Source organism: Cyanistes caeruleus, chromosome Z, assembly GCF_971803275.1.
Source record: "Cyanistes caeruleus chromosome Z, bCyaCae1.hap1.1, whole genome shotgun sequence".
Taxonomy (NCBI): Eukaryota; Metazoa; Chordata; class Aves; order Passeriformes; family Paridae; genus Cyanistes; species Cyanistes caeruleus.
This window is the reverse complement of record NC_141732.1, coordinates 49533757-49556647: the sequence shown is the minus strand read 5'-3', so window position 1 is coordinate 49556647 and position 22891 is coordinate 49533757. Positions and strand designations below refer to the sequence as shown.

General features: G+C 39.1%; 1 protein-coding gene across 2 annotated transcripts in view; it reads right to left on the bottom strand.

The window, feature by feature from the left end:
- FREM1 (FRAS1 related extracellular matrix 1) overlaps nucleotides 1-22891 on the bottom strand; it is a 63170-nt gene that overhangs the window by 15442 nt on the left and 24837 nt on the right. For both annotated transcript variants that reach the window (XM_023943444.2, XM_086867615.1), the window contains exons 15-28: nucleotides 22726-22819; nucleotides 22080-22332; nucleotides 20065-20262; nucleotides 18661-18846; nucleotides 17468-17664; nucleotides 16378-16606; nucleotides 14624-14768; nucleotides 12171-12312; nucleotides 10572-10767; nucleotides 9587-9851; nucleotides 4326-4740; nucleotides 3392-3593; nucleotides 2790-2934; nucleotides 512-641 (exon numbers count right to left, since the gene is read on the bottom strand). In XM_023943444.2, coding sequence (XP_023799212.2) covers nucleotides 512-641; nucleotides 2790-2934; nucleotides 3392-3593; nucleotides 4326-4740; nucleotides 9587-9851; nucleotides 10572-10767; nucleotides 12171-12312; nucleotides 14624-14768; nucleotides 16378-16606; nucleotides 17468-17664; nucleotides 18661-18846; nucleotides 20065-20262; nucleotides 22080-22332; nucleotides 22726-22819 — 2797 coding nt within the window. The remainder of the gene's footprint in view (nucleotides 1-511; nucleotides 642-2789; nucleotides 2935-3391; nucleotides 3594-4325; nucleotides 4741-9586; nucleotides 9852-10571; nucleotides 10768-12170; nucleotides 12313-14623; nucleotides 14769-16377; nucleotides 16607-17467; nucleotides 17665-18660; nucleotides 18847-20064; nucleotides 20263-22079; nucleotides 22333-22725; nucleotides 22820-22891) is intronic.

Below are 22891 nucleotides of genomic sequence, written 5' to 3'. Positions count from 1 at the left end.
GCTTTCAGTCTAGTCTTTTTGACATAAGACATAGGCAGTCGTTGAAGATACAGGGGGTTTTCCTAGGCTATGGGCAGTAGGAGGAGAAATGGAGAAGGCTGCCATGGCTGTGTGGTTGAAGACCCTATACCTCCTGGGCTCTTCCAGCCTGAGAAGGCAAAACAAAAGCCCCAAGACCCCAGATTGCCCAAAGCCTGGATTTTAAAGTGGCAGACCCTGGAAACCAAGCTTCTGAACACAGTGCCAGAGGAAACTGCCTGCTCTGTTTTTTCATCAATACTGAAATGCTGCTCCAAAACATTCCAGGTTTGGTTAATTAGTGTTTCTACTCAAAACTCAAGAAATTTTGTCAGAAATGTTTCAGCCATCTGTAGTAGCAAGGACAGTGTCCCAGCAAGTATGAATTGAATCACATGGACTCTTTGATGATTACTGAATTATCTTTATGTCTGAGGAATAAAACAACAGTCTGCACTTATTATTAATTGAGGTTGTTAGCTTTTGGCTTTACCTTCACGGTTATAAAGGCAGACTCCCCCGAGTGTCCTGCCCTGGTGATTTTCAGAGACATCACTCCCATGTTTTCACACACCTCATATTCAGTTTGCAGCATTTCAATTCGAGACCACCGCAGCTCCAGCCTGTGGGAGAGAAAGGAATGTGCATGTAGAGCAAAGCCACCTGGCCAGCCACCCCCCAGCCCCTGCTGCTCAGAGGCTGTGTGAGGAGCCCTCTCTCCCGACTGCTGATTTAGCCAATACACATACTGAGTCTTTGTCTCCAAATCAACACATTTGTGTGATTTAACTGATTAGGAAAAGGCAGTAATAAACCTTCCAGACCAGCCCTGATATACCCTAAACCACACTTGAGTCTTGTTTCACAGCCAGGGGAATTCTGCAGCAACTTTAAGAAGAGCAGCTTGTCCATAACAATAGGCCAAGACAAGTTATCACTGTTTATCCTGGTTCCCTTTAGCCTTGGAGTTTTATCATACTCTCGCTTCCCAGTCTTTTCTCAGCAATATCCTCCTTTCTACCCATCTATCTTCATCTATTCCCTAACTCTCCTCCTGCAGCATACGGAGTATGCCCTGGGAATTTCTGTCTCTGTACAAGGGCCTTCTCTCCTCCCCTTACTTTAGTCTCTGCATACTTCACTCTTCAACCATTCCCCTATCTGATTCCAGGTGTCTTATGCACTGAATTTCAGAATTGTTTATGGAGGATGAGGGCAGTGTCTGAACTTCAGAAGATTGTGTGCTGCACAGGACAGTCAAAGATCTTTCCTTTTTTAAAGCTGTTATAAAAATTAGTGGGAGTCAGAAAGGAGTGAATGAGAGTGCAAAGAAGCAAAATAAGCTGAGCTGTTTGAATTTTACTCAACAAACTTCTAGGCCTTTCACACGTGACTAGTTCTGTCAGCAGTGGAAATTTCTTCCTGTCCCCCTCTATCCTCTGATGCTAATTTTGTGGGAAACACATTTAGAAGCTGTGTTGCTTTATTTTTGCTAAAGAAGATAGATGTGCCAGATGTAGTCCAGCAGCATTCAAATAAAAATGGGACATGAACAATAAATTGTGTATTTTGAAACAGTGATCAGTAGGTGATAAATACTTTAAACTGAAAAAAATATCTCACAAGCTTTTAAATCCAGTATTAAAATAATGTTTTGTCACTAAAATTCCCATTTGTTCTTCTAGCTGATAACTTCACTTTAACACCTATTTTCTGCAAAAAGAGCTTTCTCTTTGCTCTTTTCCTAAAGCTGTGCTATGCATTGCCATTAATTTACAAGGAGTTGCACTTTCCCATGAGAAGTGGCATCACAGAATGGTGGTTTTAATGTTGGCTCATCCGCAAGCCAGCACAGAGCAGCTGGGCTGTCCATGCTCAGATGTGTTTGTGTATAGGGACATCTCTTGGCACAGCACATAAATGCTGCCTCCAGCTCAGCTCAGTCCTTGTCCTCTCTCCAGCGTGAAGGGAAACGCTCTGCCCCTAGGTACAGCTCTCTGCTCCTCTTTCTTTACCATGAGCCCTGGTTTGTGAGTAGCAAGTTTAGCCCAGAAAAACTACATTGTTGTTGGTTTTTTCCCCCAATTTCTTCTGATTAAATAAGTTTTTTGCACATGTAGCCCTATTTTCAGAAATAAAGAGAAGCACTGCCTCTACTGAGGAGCTACTCTCACTTACGGCTTTTATCACCAAAGCACAGTTTGGATGATATTTTAATTTTTCTACATGAAGCTTATCATATGTACATACAAGGAGGTGGTGGGAAGTATGCTTAATACATGCAGCAGATGACAAAGAAGATGCTGTGTGATTTCCACCTTCTTTGAGTGCTCTTTTGCAGAAATATGGCGCTCACAGCTTTGTCATTTGAGAGCATCCCTTCCATTGTAGTCTCAAGCTTGCAAAAAATGTATTGCCATCAGCTAAGGGCAAGAGTGACCTGCAGCTGCAGGACCATGTTCATGAAGCAGTAGTCCCATCCTTCAGCACACAGCATCTCAGCTCTCCAAATGTCCAACTTCCACTAAACGCAGTATGTTTCCCGGGGAGGCCCTGAAGGCCCTTGAGAACTGTGACACAGGCTAACCTGGAGCTCACCCCTCGTATGTCACCTTCTTGAGGGGTGTATTTCACCTCTCCTACCCCAACAAAAGCAATGTCAGGTTGCATTGCCCATGTCTGCATGGTTTCCAGCCCAGCACCTGTTCATCTGCCCCAGGGGGCAGCGAGCACAGTGCAGCACAGCCCGTATCACCAAGGAGTGGAGCTACCTTTGGGGTGCTGCAGAGTTTCCACTGGTGTCTGTCACTCGAAACTCCAAGTTGTCTGAATTCACTTCTTGTGATTGGTTGATGACATAAAGTATGATTTTGCTGTTTAAATCCTTTTGGCTAAATCCTTCCTGAATGAATCCACCTAGGAAAGATGAGTAATATGCAGGTAACCAAAAGCCTGATAATAAGAACCACATTGTTAATATTGACTCTTTTCAACTTTTCTTTTTGTCAAGAATCTGAACTTAGAGAAATGCAGGTTTATAGCTAAACAGCAACATCTGTTCATTATGAGCCCCCACAAATTTCTTCATGTGTAACCTGTTTATCAAAAGGCCAAATTCAATAATAATCTTTTTTTTCCTTGATAGAAATAAAAACATTTCTCAACAGCAGCTATTAAAAATTATCTCAAACTCTTTGAGGACTTACAACAAACTTAAGACTCAGGTTTCATTGCAAAAATTTTGTTACTACAGTCAAACTTTGCCCAAAGTTTGCTAAGAAATTTTGATTCTCTCTGTCAAGCAAACATTAACAGGATAGGACTTAAAATTTGGTCTGGTATGGCCCAAAACAGAGATTGTAAAAGAAACCACCTGTTGTTATATTTTCCAGGTAGCCATAATGAGGACCTCGCAAAATCTTAAAAATTATTTTGTCATCTTCTGTATTGGGGTCAGATGCCCTCAGGGACTTGGCAGTAATAAAGATCCCATAATTGCCGTTCTTCAGCAGTTCCACATCAGAAAAGCAATGGAGATGAATGATTTTTGGTGCCATTTTGTCCAAATGATCCACCTAAATCAAAGTTAGAGATTAATTTTACAACATCAGGATATTCTCTGTCCTGCTTCTGCTAAAATCTTGAAACTTGGTCTTCAGGAAATATTAACAGCCTCTTCATTAGTATCAGGGTTTTGAAACACAGAATTTTGACATGCAGTGCAACCAGGCATACTTTGCTTACTGAAACATGCCACATAGATACATACAAAAAATCACAGTAAACATATATGAGCCTATGATGAAGTATGAAGGACTTGAAAACAGGGGAAATTGGAAGTGAACAGAAAGATTTTAGCAAAGAAAGAAGAGTAGGAGCAGGTATCTTACAGAAACTCTCAGAGAGAAGACAGGATATCTAGGTGGGGAAGCAAAATGGCTGTAATTCAAGATTCCTGTGACATGAAGATCAGCAGTCATACTCACACCCCCATGTGTGCAAATCACAGGGTCAGGCACCAAGTGGGAAAGCAGAGCAGGAGAAAGTTCTATCCTTCCCACAGTTGAGATTCCTATTTAAAATTTTTAGCATGCAAGTATTAAGTATATAAGTATGTACTTGCTTATCTTTATGCATTTTTGCAAGTAGTTAATTCCCCAGGTTAATTATTCATGGAGCACAGAAAGCAAATATTTTAGCTGCACAGTTAAATCAGAGACTGCATCAAGTACTAGCTGTAAAACTGGTACATTTTTGACCTTATCATGCTATTTATCTCTCTTAAGTAGGCCTGTGGTCACACTTGCCTGAATGGTGAATGCCACTGGCTTGCTCTGCACCCTCCCATTCACGATGAAGCCTTGGTTAGTCCTATCTGTGGCAACAAATGTAAATCTGTCAATCTGGGAATTCCCACCTCGGTGCTTGTATGCAACATCCCTGTTGTCCACATCTTGCTGTGTGAAATTGTACTGCAGTAGCACATCCCCATGATAATAGAGATGCCCATACTGGGGGAGCTGAGCCAAGACAAAGGTAAGGTTTTCTTTCGCAGTATCTGGGTCTGAAAGCTGCAGGACATCAGAAGTAAGAAGTGCCATAGATCCTTCTGTTAATCTTAACCCCATGTTCCTAGAAAGAGTGGGCAAAGCCTGGTCAGCTGCCTCCAAGGCGATCTTGAATGTCCCATGCTTAGTCCTCAGTCCATTGCTGATGATGAATCTGGCAAAGAGAGGCAAGGCAGTCTTCAGCATCTGTTCTTGATTCACCATGTACTGAAATGAAATGATAATGCAGACCTTTACTACAGGACTTGCCTGTGTTGATACTGCAAAAGTGAAAGAGCTGGGTGGAGCACAAACCCAGACACTGAGTAGAGTGGATGTAAAACTTAAAAAGGTGAGAGCAGACAGCCAGGTATGTGACAGGAGTTACAATGCCCTGGCAGGGATTGAGCAGATGCCAGAGGAAAGGCCTTGAAGATCAGCGGTCAGAACAGAGCTGATCTAGTCTTCTAGCTGAGATACAGGTGGAGAAAATCTAAAAGGAAAGGCTGCCTGGGGGCCTTATTGTAGCTTCTGGCATATATATTTTACATATCATTACATATCAAATTCTCTTCACTTTACCTGGCAGTAGCACCTACAGCTTACAGAAAGAGGTATGAGAAGTGCATGACCTGCCTGGTTTGGTTTGAGATTCTTTCTGTTCAGTGTTACAGATCTTTTCTACCCAATGCCCCCAAAATCATCTGAAAAACAAACTGGATTAAGATTCAGCCTTTTCCCACATCATGGGTTTGTTAGGCACTACCTATATCTTTAAATTTTCATATATTCAGAGGGGCTGGTTTATGTTTCTTTAAAAAAGTGAAGTAAAGTTTCACTGAAATACTAAGATAATGGACAGAACTGTGCAAATTGCATAGAGTGATGTTACAAACATAGATATCCATCACATAAATTTATCAATGGTCATATCTGCACAGCTCTTCTTCCATGCTGGTAATTTCTATCAACAGCCACATCGTTTCTTGTAGTTCTCACTCAAGTAGTGATGTTTCTTTAAGTGCAAAGATTTGTTTATTCACTACAGATAGTTCTCCTTTCAAAACTAAGAGAAAGGTTCCCAAGGCTGTAGAAAAAATCTGTTGGAAGCTCTGCTGTTATTGACTGGGGTAGAGTTCATTTTCTTCATAGTCACTTGTATGGGGCTGTGGTTTTGATTTGTGCTGTAAATAGTGTTGATAACATAAGGATGTTTTGGTTTTGTTACTGCTGAGCAGTGCTTACACAGCATCAAGGCTTTTTCTGCCTCTCACACTGCACGACCAGTGATTGGGCTGGGAGTGCATAAGGACTTGGGAGGGGGCACAACCAGGACAGCTGACCCCAGCTGACCCAAAGGATATCCCAGACCATCTGGTGCCATACTCAGTGTATAGAGACGGGGGAAGAAGGAGGGAGGGGGAGACATTTGGAGTGGTGGTATTTGTCTTCCCAAGTCACTGCTGTGCATGATGGAACTCTGCTTTCCTGGGGATGGCTGAACACCTGCCTGCCCACAGGAAGTAGTGAACGAATTCTTTGTTTTGCTTTTCTTGTACGCACAGCTTTCGCTTTACGTATTAAACTGTCTCTATCTCAACCATGACTTTTCTCACTTCTACCTTTCCAATTCTCTCCCCAGTCCTACCAGGTGGGGAGGGAGTGAGCAGCTGCCTGGTGCTTAGTTGCTGGCTGCAGTTAAACCATGACAGAAGCCTACCAGCTGGGTATGGGCTTTTGCCATATGAGTGACAGCATGGCCTGCAGAAATTTATTATTAAATTTAGTTGTGGAGAAAAAGAAAGAGAAAAACAATCTTTTAGCCTTTTAAATTCCTCTTAGATTTCATTGGGAAGATCATTATTTCTGTATTTTCTTCTGAAAAGAATTACATGCAACATCTTCATGCCTGTTAGAAAAATTTTTGAGGGTATATGAAAATTGCTCTGAAAATGTCTCACAATCCTTCATCTCCCATCAGTTTACAGCATATAAAGACAGATACCTGTCTTTCTTTATAAATTGCAGTGATTATGCTGCACAGTATGTGCAAAAACATTTTGGAAGGTGGTTTTCACACAGGTTTCTCTGAGTCAAAGCAGAGTCTGCTGTGCAAAGAAATTTGTCTCTAGTACAGTGGGACAGTTGTTTCAGACAGTATGAGGGCCAGCCTAGCTGGCTGCTTTCCACCTAACAGTCTTTTCTACCAGTGAAATGGGGACTGGCTGACATTTAGTAGATTATCTGTTTCCCTTTGGTCTTTTGACTGCAGACCTTGAAGAGGTATTTTTAAAAGTACAGGGTCAACACCTGGTGTATTGCTGTGTGACTTGAATGTGAGTGACTTTCAGTAGGTCATGGGGCAGCTTACTGTGTCACACAGACTGTCTACCTAAAGCTCCCATTGCCTTTCACCAACATTGGATGATTAGAGCTTGATCACTTGTATACTGGCATTGTGCCATGAAGCAGATGGGAATGAGCATAGGCAGACCAGGGACTATGTAGCAGTTAGAAATATGTTTACTGAGGATGGTATTCCCAACTGGGAACCTAGAGACATCTGTCTACACTGACCTAATGCTATTGTGCCAATGGTAAAAAGGTTGTGCTATTTGTAAGCTTTCAGAAATCAAATACAGAACTAGAATAATGATGATAAATACTGTGTTAGGAGAAAAAAGGGTAAAGCACCTTCAGTCAAGACCTTAACCTCCTCCCAAAATGCCTAGAGGATTGAAGCAGAAGTGAATTTTCTCTCATTCTTTTGATTGCTCTAAAAACATTTGGATGATATCTTTAGTGAAAGACTTAGATAATTCAGTTCATGAAACTGAAGATTCATCCAGCCTTCTCCAGAATACCAGACACGAATAAAGCTCACGTATACATCGGACTGAAATTTACCATGGATTTCATTCATTCATTTCTGCTGAATTTCACAGGTAATGAAACTGCCTATGTCTAAGATGTCCTTCTTCTGCACTTTGGGAGATTTTGGTTGTTTATTTCTGGTTTATGTCTGCTTTGTAATTTTACCTCAGGAGTAAAGAGCAGACAGTATTCTCACTCTGATGAAGTTTGGGGTACAATTCCCAGGCAAAGTTTGGAGGACATGTTGCATGGTTTGATTTCACAACTACCAACATTTCATGCTTTCTGCAGCTTGATGGCAATGGAGTTGGCTATAGGACCTACCATCTGTCATGGCATTTAAAAGATAAAAATGGAATCATAAATAGTGCCAACTCATTACAAAATCGAGCCAGCATGTCAAAATGGAGGACATTAGCATGTTCTTTTAGCATCCTGCTGCCAGCATCTGATGTCAGGTTGCTAATCACTTGAAGTCATCTGTCCAAACAAGCGCTGCCAAATCTTTCTTCCAGGCCAACAGCACCAAACAATACAGGTAAATTTATGTCTGAAGGAAGTACTTTAGTGGGAAGTAAAAATCTGGTCAGTTAATTCCTCCTCCTCCCACAATTACCCATATAATTAATTCCTTGTTGAAATAATAATACTGTTCTGCCAGAATATTTATATGTCTACATAAAACCAAATTATTTTCTAAATGATAACATTAAGTAACACAATTGTTTGGATTAAAATAATTATCAAATATCAATATTTATTAAAGCATCATAACCTTACCTTTATAAGACTGACTTTCTAGTTTGTTCTTAGTCATTGGCCTAAACAGAAAACATTGGGTTTATCCACTTTTGCAATTTGCCTAGAATTGTTTGATCTGTTTTCGTTAGTGTGATATGGAAGTCATACTGACACAAGCCACTATGCTACACCACCCAAACTAAGGCTGGCATGACTGCAACCTTACTCAAATAATCTAATCTAGTTTTGGTGAAAATGTTTCAAAATTAAGAAACAAAAAACCAGGGAATAAGTGTTCACTTTTCCTGTAGTGAGTACAAGTGAATCAGACAAATCTCTTAACTAGAATTTCCACCACACTGAATGCAGAGGAAGGGATAGTTAAAAATGTTTAATCTGAGGAAAGTTTCAGAAGAACTTTTGGGTTAACTCTGGACAATGCTACCTGACCCAGTATCACAGGGAGATTTATTTGATGTCTCCAAGCCCCACTTGCTTGACTTGCCTGCAAAAAAAGTTCTCGAACTGGATGATGCAACGTGTTCTCCAATTTCATCATGCCTCACAGAAAAAGCCGTTCAGATCAGGAATTGATTCTAGGTGGCTGTAAAAAGGGTTTTCTCCTGAACTGCAGCTCTTAGGAGCCAAGTCTTTAATTTTTCTTAGTCACAAATGAAAAATAATAAGCTCTTAATTTTGAATTTTACAGTAAATCCATCTTCTGTCAAAAGCTATTCTCAGAAAAAAATTACCAATATTAGCAAAAAGTAATTATTCTTCCTTTAGAAACATTTTCTTTATTATTGAGCTGTGGATTTACCCCAAAATTTCAAGTGTCTACATGAATTTCAATATGGTATTGTCGTATTTGACACTATGGTATTGTCGAATTAAATTAAGTGGACTGGTTTTCATTATATTCCAGAATACTTAGGGATTCAGAAAACTCATAATCAAATTAATAGGACAAATTATATCAGAGAAGAAAGCTTGCATTTACCTGAATGGACCAGCTTTACCACATCCAGCTGTAGTGAGAAACCAAAGGAAAATTCTACCATGTTCTCAGTCCTTCTCTCTCACTTAAATCTTAACAGCTGTGTATGCCTGGGTGCTATAGTAATGTTGAAGCTAGTATTGAGTAAATGTGTCTCTGGTTATGTTTTCAGAATCCTTGAGAAAATGAATTTATTACCAAATCATTCCCAGCTATACTTATTGCAGTAGAAATAGATGTGCTATGTAAACATTGAGAATTCACACAGAGCCTCCGGCTCTTTTTAATTTTTTTTTTTTTTTTTTGGCGGGGGGAGGGGGTTGGGCATTTTGTGTTGTGCAGTGCAGGATTTTTAAACACCCCAAAAATTCAAGGGGAAGAGCTTGAGGGGTGGGGTACTATGCCTTACCTGAATGTATCTTCACGAGCAGCTGCCTTGGCTTTGTGAACATAGCAGACAATCTGTCGTGCTACATCCATTTGACTGAAGCTCGTAATGGAGATGCCAGGATAGCTGATATACTCTATTTGTCCATACTGGGGTGGGGAGGTTATCACATAAAGGAGCTCCTCTGGCTTGTCAGTACCATCCAGTGCAAGGAGGACATCAGTTGTAATGCAGCTGTGGTCCCCTTTTGGCACACTTAAAAGTTTCGTAAAAACCGCTATGTCTCCTGCAGAATAGACAGAACAACACTAAAATAGTCATATTGAACTGGATGATCTCTTCTGCATTGCTTAGTCACAGGAAAGCCACCATTGGTAGAAAAATGATAAGACTTTATAGAGAAATTCAGCATGGAAAGAACTTCACGATATCTTTATTCTGACCTTCTGCTGAAAGCAGGGTCAGCCATGAGATCAGCCAAAGCCACATTCCTTAGGGCTTTATCCATTTGGAACCTGAAAACTATTATCCTCTTGGGGCCAAGGATGAAGAGGCTACAGCTGCTTTTGGCATGTCTTCCAACCTTAGCAGGAAAACCTTTATGTTTTTAATAGAGTTGTAATAAAAGAAGAGGGACCATGAGACTGTAGAATAACCTGGGAGAGAGAGCTGTTTCTGAACAGTCTTTTGCCTACCTTTTTATATTCTTGCCATTTTCCTGTGCTGATTTACTCAGACATAAAAATAGTTTCAGAAAGATATTTTCAGTGCTATCTTCAAAGCTGCTGGGAGTCTTGGGAGGCAAACTACAACACATTGCATTTGGCAGAGGCTTTTCAAATCCCAAGACCTGGCCAACAGTGAAGTCCAAGCAGTTAAACTTACAGGATCTGCAGGGACACTTGCCAGGATGTATATAGTGCTAAGAAAAGGATCAGGACATGCACTCAGGTATCTTGGTTTCAGAAATAGGCACTGTAAAACATCAAGTATAGTGGATCTTTACCCTTTTCCAAGTCCTTGATATTTACGTAGAAGTCCACAGCTGGGGATCTGTTGTACCCATCCCAGAGGTAAAATGTGAAGCTGTCTTTTTTCTTGGATCCCACAGCTCCTGTGTGGACATATCTCACAAGGTTCATATCCACCTCTTCCTGAGTGCACTTCATTCCTGTTCGGAGAGTCACCCACTCTTGTCCTACCTAGAAAGCATAAGCATCCTTCATTAACTGATAATCACAAATACATCCTTCCCAGTTAATTGTGTTTCTTTGTAGTTATGTAGACTGTTAGTGGCAGCTACCTGGCTTTCCTTCTATAGGCTCTTTCCTCACAGTATGTTTTGAAAGGCAGCAAATAACTGGAGTTTTTTTCCAGCAGATACAAGGCTAGAGAAGATACAATGATCATTAATGAAATAGAGTAATAATAGATTAATAAAATAGAGTAATATGAAGTTTAGCCACTTTTACTCTAGGAAATAAATTTCTGCATACTTCTCAATCAGACACAAAGATAAAAATTAAATCGTCCCGGACCCAGCTTATGTTTTCTATTTTTTCATTTCAAAAATCTGCTCTTGGTTCTATCTGAAATCGTAGCTAAAACTGTATCAGAAATAACTTCAGGGAATCACAGAAATTTAGAGCCCCAGAGGTCCTTAGCTAAAAAAAAAAATACACTGAATCACATCATAACATTTCTTGCTGTTCTAGTACCCTAAATTGGACTGATCCGTGAATTCGACATTTAGCAGAAGTAACAGCATCACTAGATTTACAGCAAAGGTTATCAAGGGCAGAGAGCATATATATGTGCCCTATGTGTTCAAACTAACAGACTCCAGTCAGCAGCTGTCTCTTGCCTCAGACTTAATTCACAAGTCTTATGTGATCCACAGATTGAGGTTGAGATCCAGCATCAAAATGCTTTCCAAGTTCACAAGTTTTAGAAATGGAATTTTATTTCTATCACATAAGCATGCTATTTAAAAGAGGAAGTTTTTTCCAGCTTTGTTCCTTTTGCTTATTTGAGGTCAATGGATTGTCATCTCATCTTCCATTTCTAATCTTATTTTTTGCCATTCCTTTTGATATATCTTTTCCATCATCTTGATTTTCCCTTCCTTCCCCCTGTGCTTTTCTTCTACTTGATGAGGTATTACTTACTCCTTCACATGCAACTCCTTCTATGCTTTCTGAACCATGAAGTAACTGAAGTAAAGGCTTGTTTTCTTTTTTATTTTCCTTTTCTTCTTTTTTCTTTTTTTTTTAAATAAAAGACTTTCCCCCCCAGCTTGACTTTTCTTTCTCTGTGGGATGATGGGATGATTATCCCCGCATCTCTTTCAATTTTCAATTCAGATTATCTGCCGTGGTTTTTTTTTTACTTTCCATCTTCTCCTGTTCAGTGTCTGGGTTATAGTGCCAAAACCTCTTGGGCAGCATCATTGCTTGACTCAAACACTCCTTTAACAATCAAACTGGCCAAGTGTTTACTTTAAAATATCACAGGCATTTGGGAGAAAAGGAAAATGATCTTCATTTTGCACTAAAAAGAGAGAGTTCTTTGTATGGCTGCTTTTTGTTGAAGTACAAATACTAACCTTGAGCTGAAGCTGACCATTTTCTGGAAGTCTTTCAAATAAGTAGTAAATTCTCTCCCTGGAGGTATCTTTATCTTCTGCTGACAGAACAGCGCTAGAAATTATTTGAGTTTCACCTATGTTCACCTCTATATTGTTCTTCCTGAAAAAATTAAAAGTCATGTATTGATGCAATAAAAGCAACCTTTTCAACACGTAATTTCTCTGCCAGAAATAACCAAATGCTGACAGAAAATACATTTTCAGAGAGAATTGAAGAAGCGTGCCTATTTCTGTTCAAAAGAGAGAAAAAAAAAGCAAAAAGTGCATACAAGCTTCTCCTTACAATGGTGACAAACAGCTCTCTTATTTCCCTGGACCCTATTCTGCTTACCTTCATACAATTTATAGGAAGAAGACAATGTAAACAAATAGACTGCATTGTTACTGCTAATATAGAGCACAGCAATGATGAACTGATTATTTAGGAAACGACTGCCTTTCAAGCAACTGGTCTTCAAGGCTCACCTCTATCTGTAAGAGAAACAACCATATCTAACTGGATTCTTCTCTATGCTCCTTCTAGCACCCACATCTCATTCTGGGAAGAAGCTCTCAAGAGGAATGTGTAAAGGCCTTAAATTCCCCAAGGGCACTTTCTGTTGCAGGATGCAATCCAAAAGGTGACAGATTGAGGTTTTGGCAATCACTGAGAATAAGAGGCACTGTTTTCCAGCCAAAAACATCCCATCACAGGATCTTCAGTCTGTTGACCATAACTAATGGAGATGAGAGCTGAAAATCCCTGGGGTTCCCTGAGCACCAGAAAGTGTCCAAAGATGAAAACATTAAGAAAAGATTACAGGTACTGCCCAATATTCACCTGTAAGACACTGCACTAGCATAAGGAACTTTGAAGCCTACACTGAATATGTAGAATGTGTCAGCCAAATCACCTCAGTGCCAAACTGAACATTTTCTTAAAGCACTACTGCTTAAATACTGGCAGAATTCTCAGTGGAGAAGTAACAGGCAAGAGCTACTAACTTCTTATAAAGGAATAGCTATTTTGGGAGTAGATGTCTCAATCTATGCTACTGTTCATCACAGGAATGTCGAGTGGTGGACCTAACATTGCCAGACAAGGAAGCAACAGTTTCTGGATCTAGCTGGGCAAAGCTAAAGACACTTGACTTCTTGCACTTCATCATCTCCTTTTAGAGAGAGAAGGTGGAAAATGGCAGATCAATCTATAGCATTATGTGAGGGATAAATAGGCAATTATCAGTAATTATCTGTACATGATATATGCATACATAAATTATACTTTTTATTCTAACTGAAAATTGTCATTCTCTCATGTTAGCTTTATGTGGTCATTGAAAATCTTTTAGCTAAGAAACTAACATTTGTTATTGTAGGAAGCTCTACTTGGGAAAAATAACATTAGAAATTCTTTGCAACGGGAAATGTAACTCTGATATGAAAGTAAGCCAAATACCCTGAGGGATCAGAAATTCCCTCCTTAGTGGCAGTCTGCTTGACAGGTTGTGAGTCTGAAATGCAAACTTTAGTGTTTCAGAGCTATACCCACAAAACCTTTGGACTCTTAGCTTCCCATCTGCCTGTCTGGAGCTGGAAAACAGTCACAAATATGTAGGTCCTGATGCTCTGTGACAAGTCATCAGTTGCAGATCCCAAGGGATGAGCTCCTTTTTAAAATGTCCAGGAGGTTTGGCTCTTTTGCAGCCAGCTGCCTATCTATAAATGGTCTGCCAGGCCATTTCTGACCATGTCTAATCCATCTATGAGTCCTGGTTTTGAAGCATTAGGGAAGTTAGTGTGTGCCTTTGCAGCAGCAGAATTATGGCAGAGAAAAAGAATTTTAGAATATAAAAGAAGAGAATTACAATCTGAAAGCCCTTTCCCTGCTTCAACCTTGTGGATCCTCTCACATTTTCTTCCAAAATCCAGAATTGCTTTCAGAGAGGTGTTTTAGGCAGGTGTTTATTTCTCTCAGAGAGAGGAAAAACAGTACCATGGCAGTCAGTGTTCAGCAGAGGCACAACACCTGGCAAACACCTTGTGAAAAACAACTTATGAAAAAAAAAAAATGAACACATTTCCCCAGGCACTTTTTCCTCTATTTGCTTAATATAGAGCAATACTAAGCATGCACTTCTTTCATTAATTTTTATTTTTTTTTTGTTAAATGGATCTACAGAGATCTATATAGAAACATTTTTACTGACATTAGTCTGTTACTGGTTATGGCTTCCTCTTTGCATCAGACACCAAAGATGTGGTTTAATGGTGAACATGATGGGAGGCTAGGTTGATGGTTGGACTTTATTATCTTAAAGGCCTTTTCCAACCTTAACAATGGTATGATCCTAGGATTTGGTGTTTTGTGCACTTTTCCATCATTTTTTCTGAACACATCCCACTGTCATAAACAGGAACATGTGACTTACTTGCTCAGCACTGGTTTCTCATCATTAACTGGAATGACTTTCACTGAAATGGTTCTGAGGACTTTATGTTTTCCATCTGATAGCTGAATTCTAAAGCTGTCAGTGAGGTTTTCAGAGTTGTCATGCATGTACATCAGCTTCATTCCTATGTGAGGCAGGAAGAGGGAGAAAAATAAGAGAGAAAGAAAGGGAGAGGAAGAATGAGTGAGAGAAATGGAAAGAGCAACTTAATCTGACTCCTGCAAAATCCTTCATCATTTCACTCTGCTTCAATCACCTTTCTTCCATCTCCCCTCCCCATATGCCAGGGTAACAATAAACTTGCCTTAGCTACCACAAGATGAGTTTTATGAGCCACTGCTGTTCAGTGATCTAACAACATACTATTGACTCAAGGTCACCAGCCTGACCTAAGCAAGGAGTGACTCTCCAAAAAAGGGCTCTCTGTCAATCTGAAAAAGGTACATTTCTTCTCCTCCTCTCCTTATTCCAAATCACTTTGATAGGGACCATAGAGAAGGTGAGACCGCCTGGAAATACTTTCCTGTGCTTTAAATAGCCCTCAGGCGACTTTGAAGAAGCCTTTGGAAGGACAGCTGGCTTCGTATCTATGACCATGGACAATCAGAAGTTCTAGGACAAAGGTGGCTCCTTCACCATTGTGGATAACAAAAGGAAAAAGCCAAGAAGGAAAGTCAAAACCAAGACTTGGGAAGGCAGAAGAATTTGGGGTAGACACCTGATATTTCTGGAGGTTCATATTGGACAGGCAGAGAGACATAAATTCTTTCCTCAGGTTTTGAGGGCTGAACTGAAATTTGAGTGACAGTATTGAGTTCATGCCTCTCTTCATATTGATAGATTCCACATTTCACTAAATAGCCACAATCATGAGGAATCCACTATATTCCTTGCAGTGTTAAATCCACTTTTTTCATTACAGGTAGTTGAAATAGATTTGCTGTTTTAAAGCAGTCTGACTGATCATGCTAAGCTGTGGAGTCCCAATTTGTACATTTATTACTAGACATATGGTAAATTGCAGCCTTTCAATGTCTGAAGAAGGTTTATAGGAAAGATAGAGACTTTTTACCAGTGCCTGTAGTGACATAACAAGGGGCAGGAGTAGGTTTAGGTTGGTCATAAGGACAAAACGTTTTACAGTAAGAGTGGTGAGACACTGGAGCAGTTTGTCCAGAGGGGCTGTGGAACACTGGAAGTGTTCAAGGTCAGCTTGAATGGGACTTTAGGCAACTTGGTCCACTGCAAGTTGTGCCTGCCCATTGCAGGGGAAGTGGACTAGTAAAGGTCCCTTGCAACTCAAAATGCTCTACAATTCTGTGATCATTTGAAGAAGAACTTATTCCCATGATCAGTTAACGTGTTTTTAAATCAGTCTTGTTGTCTCTCTATTCTAGGTGCTGTAAAATGTTTACAAATCTGTTTGAGGATGTTACATTATGTTACACCATATTACATAATTCCTTTTTTTTTTTTTTTTTTTTTTTTTTTTTGTGATTTTCCTACTCATATTACTACCCTTTGTGATACAGAGGTCTCCCAGGATGATTTTATTGGCAGTTCCTCAAATCAATAGACAAGAAGAACATTAAATGGGACAACTTCCATTCCTCAACACTTTCTTGAAAATAAACATAAGGCAAATGAATAAATAAATGATGAAGATTTCTTTAGTGTGCCACTTGCCTCATTAAAGGAAAGAAAGACCATTGTCAGAAAAATGCTGCACCTACCATTCCTCAGTAGCTCCATGGAAAAGTCATGAACAAGCAAGCCATGGCTGTGGTGATCATGGTTAATTAAGTCTCTATAATGTAGAACATCACCGCCGTGAACACCATTAATAAGGAATCCGTACAAGGGCCTCTGCACAACCCTGAACACCAGAGGGTCTTGAGGCACATCCAGATCAACTGCATTGATAACAGACAGGTTCAGCTCTTTCATCTCTCCTTCCTGAACCTGAATGTGAAAGAAAAAACACCCAATTCTTTTACATTAAAATAAATGATAGAATTCTAGCATGGTTTCATGAGTAGGGTATTTTAGTGTACAAGTGTATCTTTTGATTCATCCACCCCTTACCCTGTGGCTTTTTAACCAGCTACCGATTTCAACGAGTTTAAGAGACACAGAGAAATTTGCAGGTTGCAGTGATGAAGAGAGTTGAGATAAGGAGTTTATATTTGCCCAAATTAATAGAAAATGTGTTACATAAGTCAATGCCAAATCTAATGTTCAGAAATGCACAAAGGAGAAAGCCTTTAAATACATAAAGGTATCTAAAAATATATATATATATTATATATATATATTTATATATATATTATATATATATTTATATATATATAAATTTATATGCATCACTTTTTATTTATAATTTATAAATTTGTATGATCACTTTTTACTTTACAGTAAGAGTAAGTTTATACTCTGTGCTCACAGAGCTATTTATATTTAAAAAAGTCTACAGAGAGGGGAGAAACTATGCCAGAAATATAAAAAATACTCTATTAAAAATGTGAAAGCTCTTGAGAATTCAGAAGAGGCCTAAAGATTGCTCTGTATTCTAGATTACTTATTTGTTTAAAGATCTGAGCTATTCTTTTTACTAAACTTCAGATTTCCAAGAGCTATGCCCTGCTCCTATCTCACTGAAGCCCTGTCTTACAGGTTTACATAGGCTGTTTCTGAAGTAGGCTGAACTACAAAAGTAAGGGAAATATACAGGGGAACAGATATCAGGTCAGTGCTCTTATTTATGTTAAAGAATGGTTTCTCCTTAAAGTAGTTCTATGACAGGCATTTTGCTTATTTCCTTACAGTAATATTCCTGGTTATGAATTCTGGAACTTCATCATTGGTTGGGCTGATTAGCACAAAAAATGGGATCTCTGCTGATCTATGTAACCCATCAGTGACACAAAGTACAAACTTGTCTTCTGTCGGCTCCATTTGCAAGTGCCTAGCTTGAACATAGTTTATATTCATGGCTTTCAGGTGCTTCAGCTGAAATGAAACTACAGATTTTAAAGAGAAAATGAGTTAGCACAATATTTTCATGCCATCTAGTTTTATCCATCATTTAAAACATTGAAACTATGTCTTTTTTCAAAGAATAAATAATTTGAACTTCTTCAAAATTTCAAAACTGTAGTTTTTTGACTGTAAGAGTTACATTGCATGTATTACTGCAGGGCACAAGCCCTTTCCCCCAAAAAATACTGCCTCATTCTGCTTCAGCTGTTTCAGCCCATAAATATGGGCTGAAACATATATGTATATAACACAAATAATATGTAGGAAAATATCTGAGGTCCAAGATTCCTTGATAGCACTGTGTTAATCACTGAAATTGATGGTTTTTTCCAAGCTAAATGATTCCATGATTATATTATTCTAGTAACATTTTATTTGGCTGACAGACCACAAAAATGAGGCGTTAAAGACTCAGTGATTGCAGGTTTCCAGCTGAGAATGCTGGTAAAAGCTGGTAGCATTACAAAGCATGTCACAGTCTGTTCTGCTGAGGGTGAAACCCCCTAACACAGTTTGAACGTGGGCAAGGGAAGTCACCATCGAAGTCAAAACACCATGTCTATCACTTTTGTAACATTGTCTTGGAAACTAATGTGGGACCCAGGCTACTGCATTTAATTGACAGAGGTATAGATGATGGAATGCTGAATCTTTTCATGGGGGACTGAAGAGGAAGGCAGGGAGAGCAGAGAAATGTCTTGATAATGTCATGACTTCTAATAGATCTCAGCTGGTTGCATAAAACAAGTATTGCCTTGTTTACTTCAAGGGCTAATTCTTCACATTTGCAGAGCTTCAGTCTCCCTTTGAAGTCCTCCCACAAAGTCCCACTGCTCTTCATTTGCCAGCACCTGCACTCCTCAATAAGCCCATATTAATGCCCACACCTGAATCTGCACCACCAGAGCCCACTGCAGAGCCTTCCACAAGCCCTCCAGGTTTAATCTGCTTGATTATCATAAATTGTTAAAACTTACCTATGCTTATTCCCATGTTGCTCTTCTCAAACCCAGGAGAAGGCAGTATATTTTCAATGTAGCCAAACTGGGGAGGAGAAACCAACACAAACTCTAAGTCATCTGCAGTGGTGTCAGGGTCAGTGGCAAATAAGTGATTGGTAGTAAGGGCTGCTGAGGAGCCCTCCTCCACCACAAAACTTGCACCTGTGCACAAAAAACATGTTAAGCATTATTGGTCATGAGCTCATTTTACTGTTGTTTTTGTTAATAAGAATGGAACTAATAACTGAGGGGGGAAATACAATAAATACTTAATTACTGAGGGGTTTTAACATTTTTTTTCTCTGCTTTCACCAACATCTCTGCTTTTGCCATCATAAAAGTAAAGAAGAGGATCATGAAAATATTTTACTGGTTAAGTTATTAGGTAAGGTTTATATACTGCTCAAAAACAGTTGTTACCTCTGTTTGTCAGAGCATTAATTACATGAGAGCTGTTAAGAATTGCTCATAATGAACAATTTTTCATGCATCACTTCTTAATTTCCCTGCTGAGACAATGCTTCATTTCCAGAACATTACTTGGGTGAGTGCCTGCAAATTACAAAGCTATTCATACATATGCTTAAATATTCTCTGAGATACATAACATATACCTGATACATGCAAACAAATGACATTGAAAGACACAAGCAGATGGAAAACATACTTCTAATATGTATATCACAAACCACAGTAAAAAGCCCAGGAAATTGACTGAAATTTCACACAATGGGCTGCAGCTGGACAAGATTTACATAATCAACTCTATTTCCATTTTAACTGAGTTTCTTACATTCTGAAGAGTACTTGTGAAAATGTGGCTTCATATCTATTAATGTATAGATTTTGTCTTTATTTGCTAAAAGAATGAAATATAAGTAGGTAGCAATGATTCTGTCCCTTCATGTAAGGCCCAAATTTCTTTTTTATACTCTACACACAAAGGTAAGTAAAATATCTCTATTTATGTTTATGCTTTTGTATAAACCTGACACCCGTTGAGCCACAAGTTAAGTCCAGGGACAAGATATTGATCCCTTTTACCTAGACACAGCCTACATACACAGCAATTAGCATGTGGACAGGGTGGGGAGCAGATCTGAGCACTCTCATTTCTAACCACATGCTCTAAACAAGCAGCTGAAGAGCAGCAAGCTCATCCTTGCACTGCCAGCTGGATTGGGTGTTTGCGCTGTACAAGCAAAAGAAAATAAAATTGATGGAAATTCTGATCCAAAACTTTTGTATGTTGATCTCAACTAACTACCTGTAATGCTAAAACTCAAACAACCAAAAAAGCCATCCTGAGTCATCTGTTAGCCATTACAGTACTGTGTAGCCCTCCCTCTTTGTACTGCTGTAGTGAGAAGAAGCTTTCACCTGTTGCAATTGATGGAGGCTGGTTATCCACTGGAAGTACAGTGATGTTAAGGTCATAGACAGGAAATGGATCATCACGTGAAACTGGAGGAGAACGAGGTCCATCATAACAGCAGTCTTTCACATCTAGGCCAGCCTCACCATCAGAGACAATCAAGGTTAAGATCTCAATGGAAGGAGTCAGGCCAATCTCACCGCCTGGGGAAAGATATCATGTTTCAGAAGAAATTATTTACCAAAACTTCATGAAGATTAATTTTTATCCTGCAAGGACAGTCTTCAGTATCAAGTATCAGAAGAAAAAGAAAGCAGCAGCAAAAGTACTGGAATTCTTAATTCTGGCTGGTGAGGGTGCTATTTGGTTAGAGATTCGGTTTGTTGTCTACAATTAATTTTAACCAGCTCACTTCTATGATATAATAAGACGGTATAGAAAAGAGTCTTAGTATTATAGAAATTATAATGTTACAATTGCAGTGTTATGATATTCTATTACATAGTAATAAAATGGCTAATAGTCCTCAGGATTCTGTTCTTTTTGCACTAATGTATGTACAAAATGTATATTGTGTAGAAAAAGTGTTTTTTCTGCACTCCTTCTCAAAGAATGTTGGAAAATATTTCTTATATATGAATATGTGTAGATGCAGATGTGTGTATATATGTATATGTATATGTGTGTATACATATATATATATATATGTGTTCCTCTATGACAGATGGTAATATCCATGATCTTCCAAAAGAAAAGTTTTTAATATGGCAAGTAATACCTGTATTCCTATATGCTTCTTATCCTTTCAAAATGGACTATAACAAGGGCCGTACTTTATTGTTGTACTTTATTACTGTACTGCATATTATGTCTATGTGTAATCACATTTAAAATGTGGCCTGATACAGGACTGTGAACTGCCACCCCTAGCAAGAAACATCTGTGGGTCAGAGTACTCCAGCTGTCAGCACTTCTGGCAGCACGTGTCTCGTATTGCTGCAAGATATTATTAATAAACAGCCTGCAAAGGAAAGGCAGTGACTCCCAGACTCTCCTGCAATACCTAATGAGAGCACAATTAATGTTAGAAATTTGGAAATGAAAACCAGAAACACCACACTCTTGAAGGTGCCCCTGTAAAATATTCATTCATTGCCCCTGCAAAATATTGTCATTGAAATACAGCTTGTGATATCTTTAGAATGCAAAATAAAAGTTTGTTATTGGTGGCCACAATTAAGTACTTCCTTTTCAAATACCAGCTGTTCATTTTAGACAGTGCCAAGCTTGAAAAAAAAAAATCTATTCTCCATGCTAACACAAAATTACAGAATAATTAAACAGAAGACCAGAATGTTTGGGGGGAAAAAAAAGACTAAAGCTGTCATTCAGAGGTGTAGAAAGAGGACCTCTTTAATCCCAATGAAAGGATAAATTCAAGTAAGAAAGGGGGTTAACCAGCCCTTGATTTCTGCCAGTAACTAAAAAAAAAAAAAAAATTACTAACAATAAAACCACAAAATAATGTCTTTTTAACATTGTGTTTCTCATGAAGAAAGTCAGAACTTCCTTTATCTTGTGGTAAAGAAAGACTGTGAACTGTCCAAAGCAGATAACCTTCTAAACTGGAGAGGTAAACAAGAAGTACAAAAGCGTTTTTTGATGTGTCATGAAACACATCAAAATACTCTCATTTGTACTTAATAATAATTTTACCAAAAAAAGCCCAAGATATGTCAACAACAGTGAAAGAGTTCCTCTGGGATTACAATGCTTTCATGTACCTGTTCAAATATAATTTTCAGTTCAAGCAGGGATTTGGAGAACATATTAAAATATTTGGTAGATGTCTATCATCACCCCTCTGCTTTAAAGCCAGTTAATTTTTTCCCTAGTCACAACATGTGGTTTCTAGGAAGTTCCTACTGGAATTCCACAAAGGCATGGATTCAGGTTAAGGTTTTTTTACTAACACTTGTCTGACCACCTTTCAGTCGAATTCTGTCCTCAGCTCACTTACTAGTGTGCTTGTATGTGACTAAACCAGCGACGACATCGGCTTGGGAGAAACGATCCACGGCAATGCCAGCTTTCCTCACTACGCCCTGGTAGGGCTGGCGGGCCAGCATGAACATCAGCTCCATGTCATCGCTGTCCGCGTCTGTGGCATAAATGTGCTGTGAGGAGAGAACTACTGCTTCACCCTCCAGGCAGTGGAGCACGGGAACAAGGCCTGTTTGCATAACAGGTAGCTGATCATTCACAGGCAGCACCTAATCAGAAAAATAAATTAAGATTTTCTTATTGCTCATTTCATTGGAAGCCGGTTAATTCAGGACACTGCTTTGCAGCTCAGACTAACAGTATGATGCCAGAGATGGCAGATATCAGAGTATATTGGCATTTCTCCATGGGCAAAAAGAAACCAGCTGAATTGAGAATAAAAGACGTAAGTAGACCAAACTAGATAATTATAGTTTCAGTACAAAGCATAAGTCAAAGCTCCTCTCAAGTTTGCCACATAAACCTGAAACCTAGGGTTTAAATGGAAGCCTAATATATCCATTATCTTCCAGTTTCCAAGGTAATGCAAGGACTTTCATAAGCCAAGCTTTGGACCATTTGCCTCCACACAGACAGTTCTCAGAAAGATGCAACACACTGACCTTGACATGCAGGATGAACTCTACAAAATGGATGCCATCTGTGGCTGAAAAGAAAACATCATCAGTGAGAGTCTCCGAGCCGTCATGACGATATCTGTGAAAAAAGATTATAGAGATGCACAAATTCTTCACAAAGATGAAGAAGAATTGATGCTTTCTGGTCATG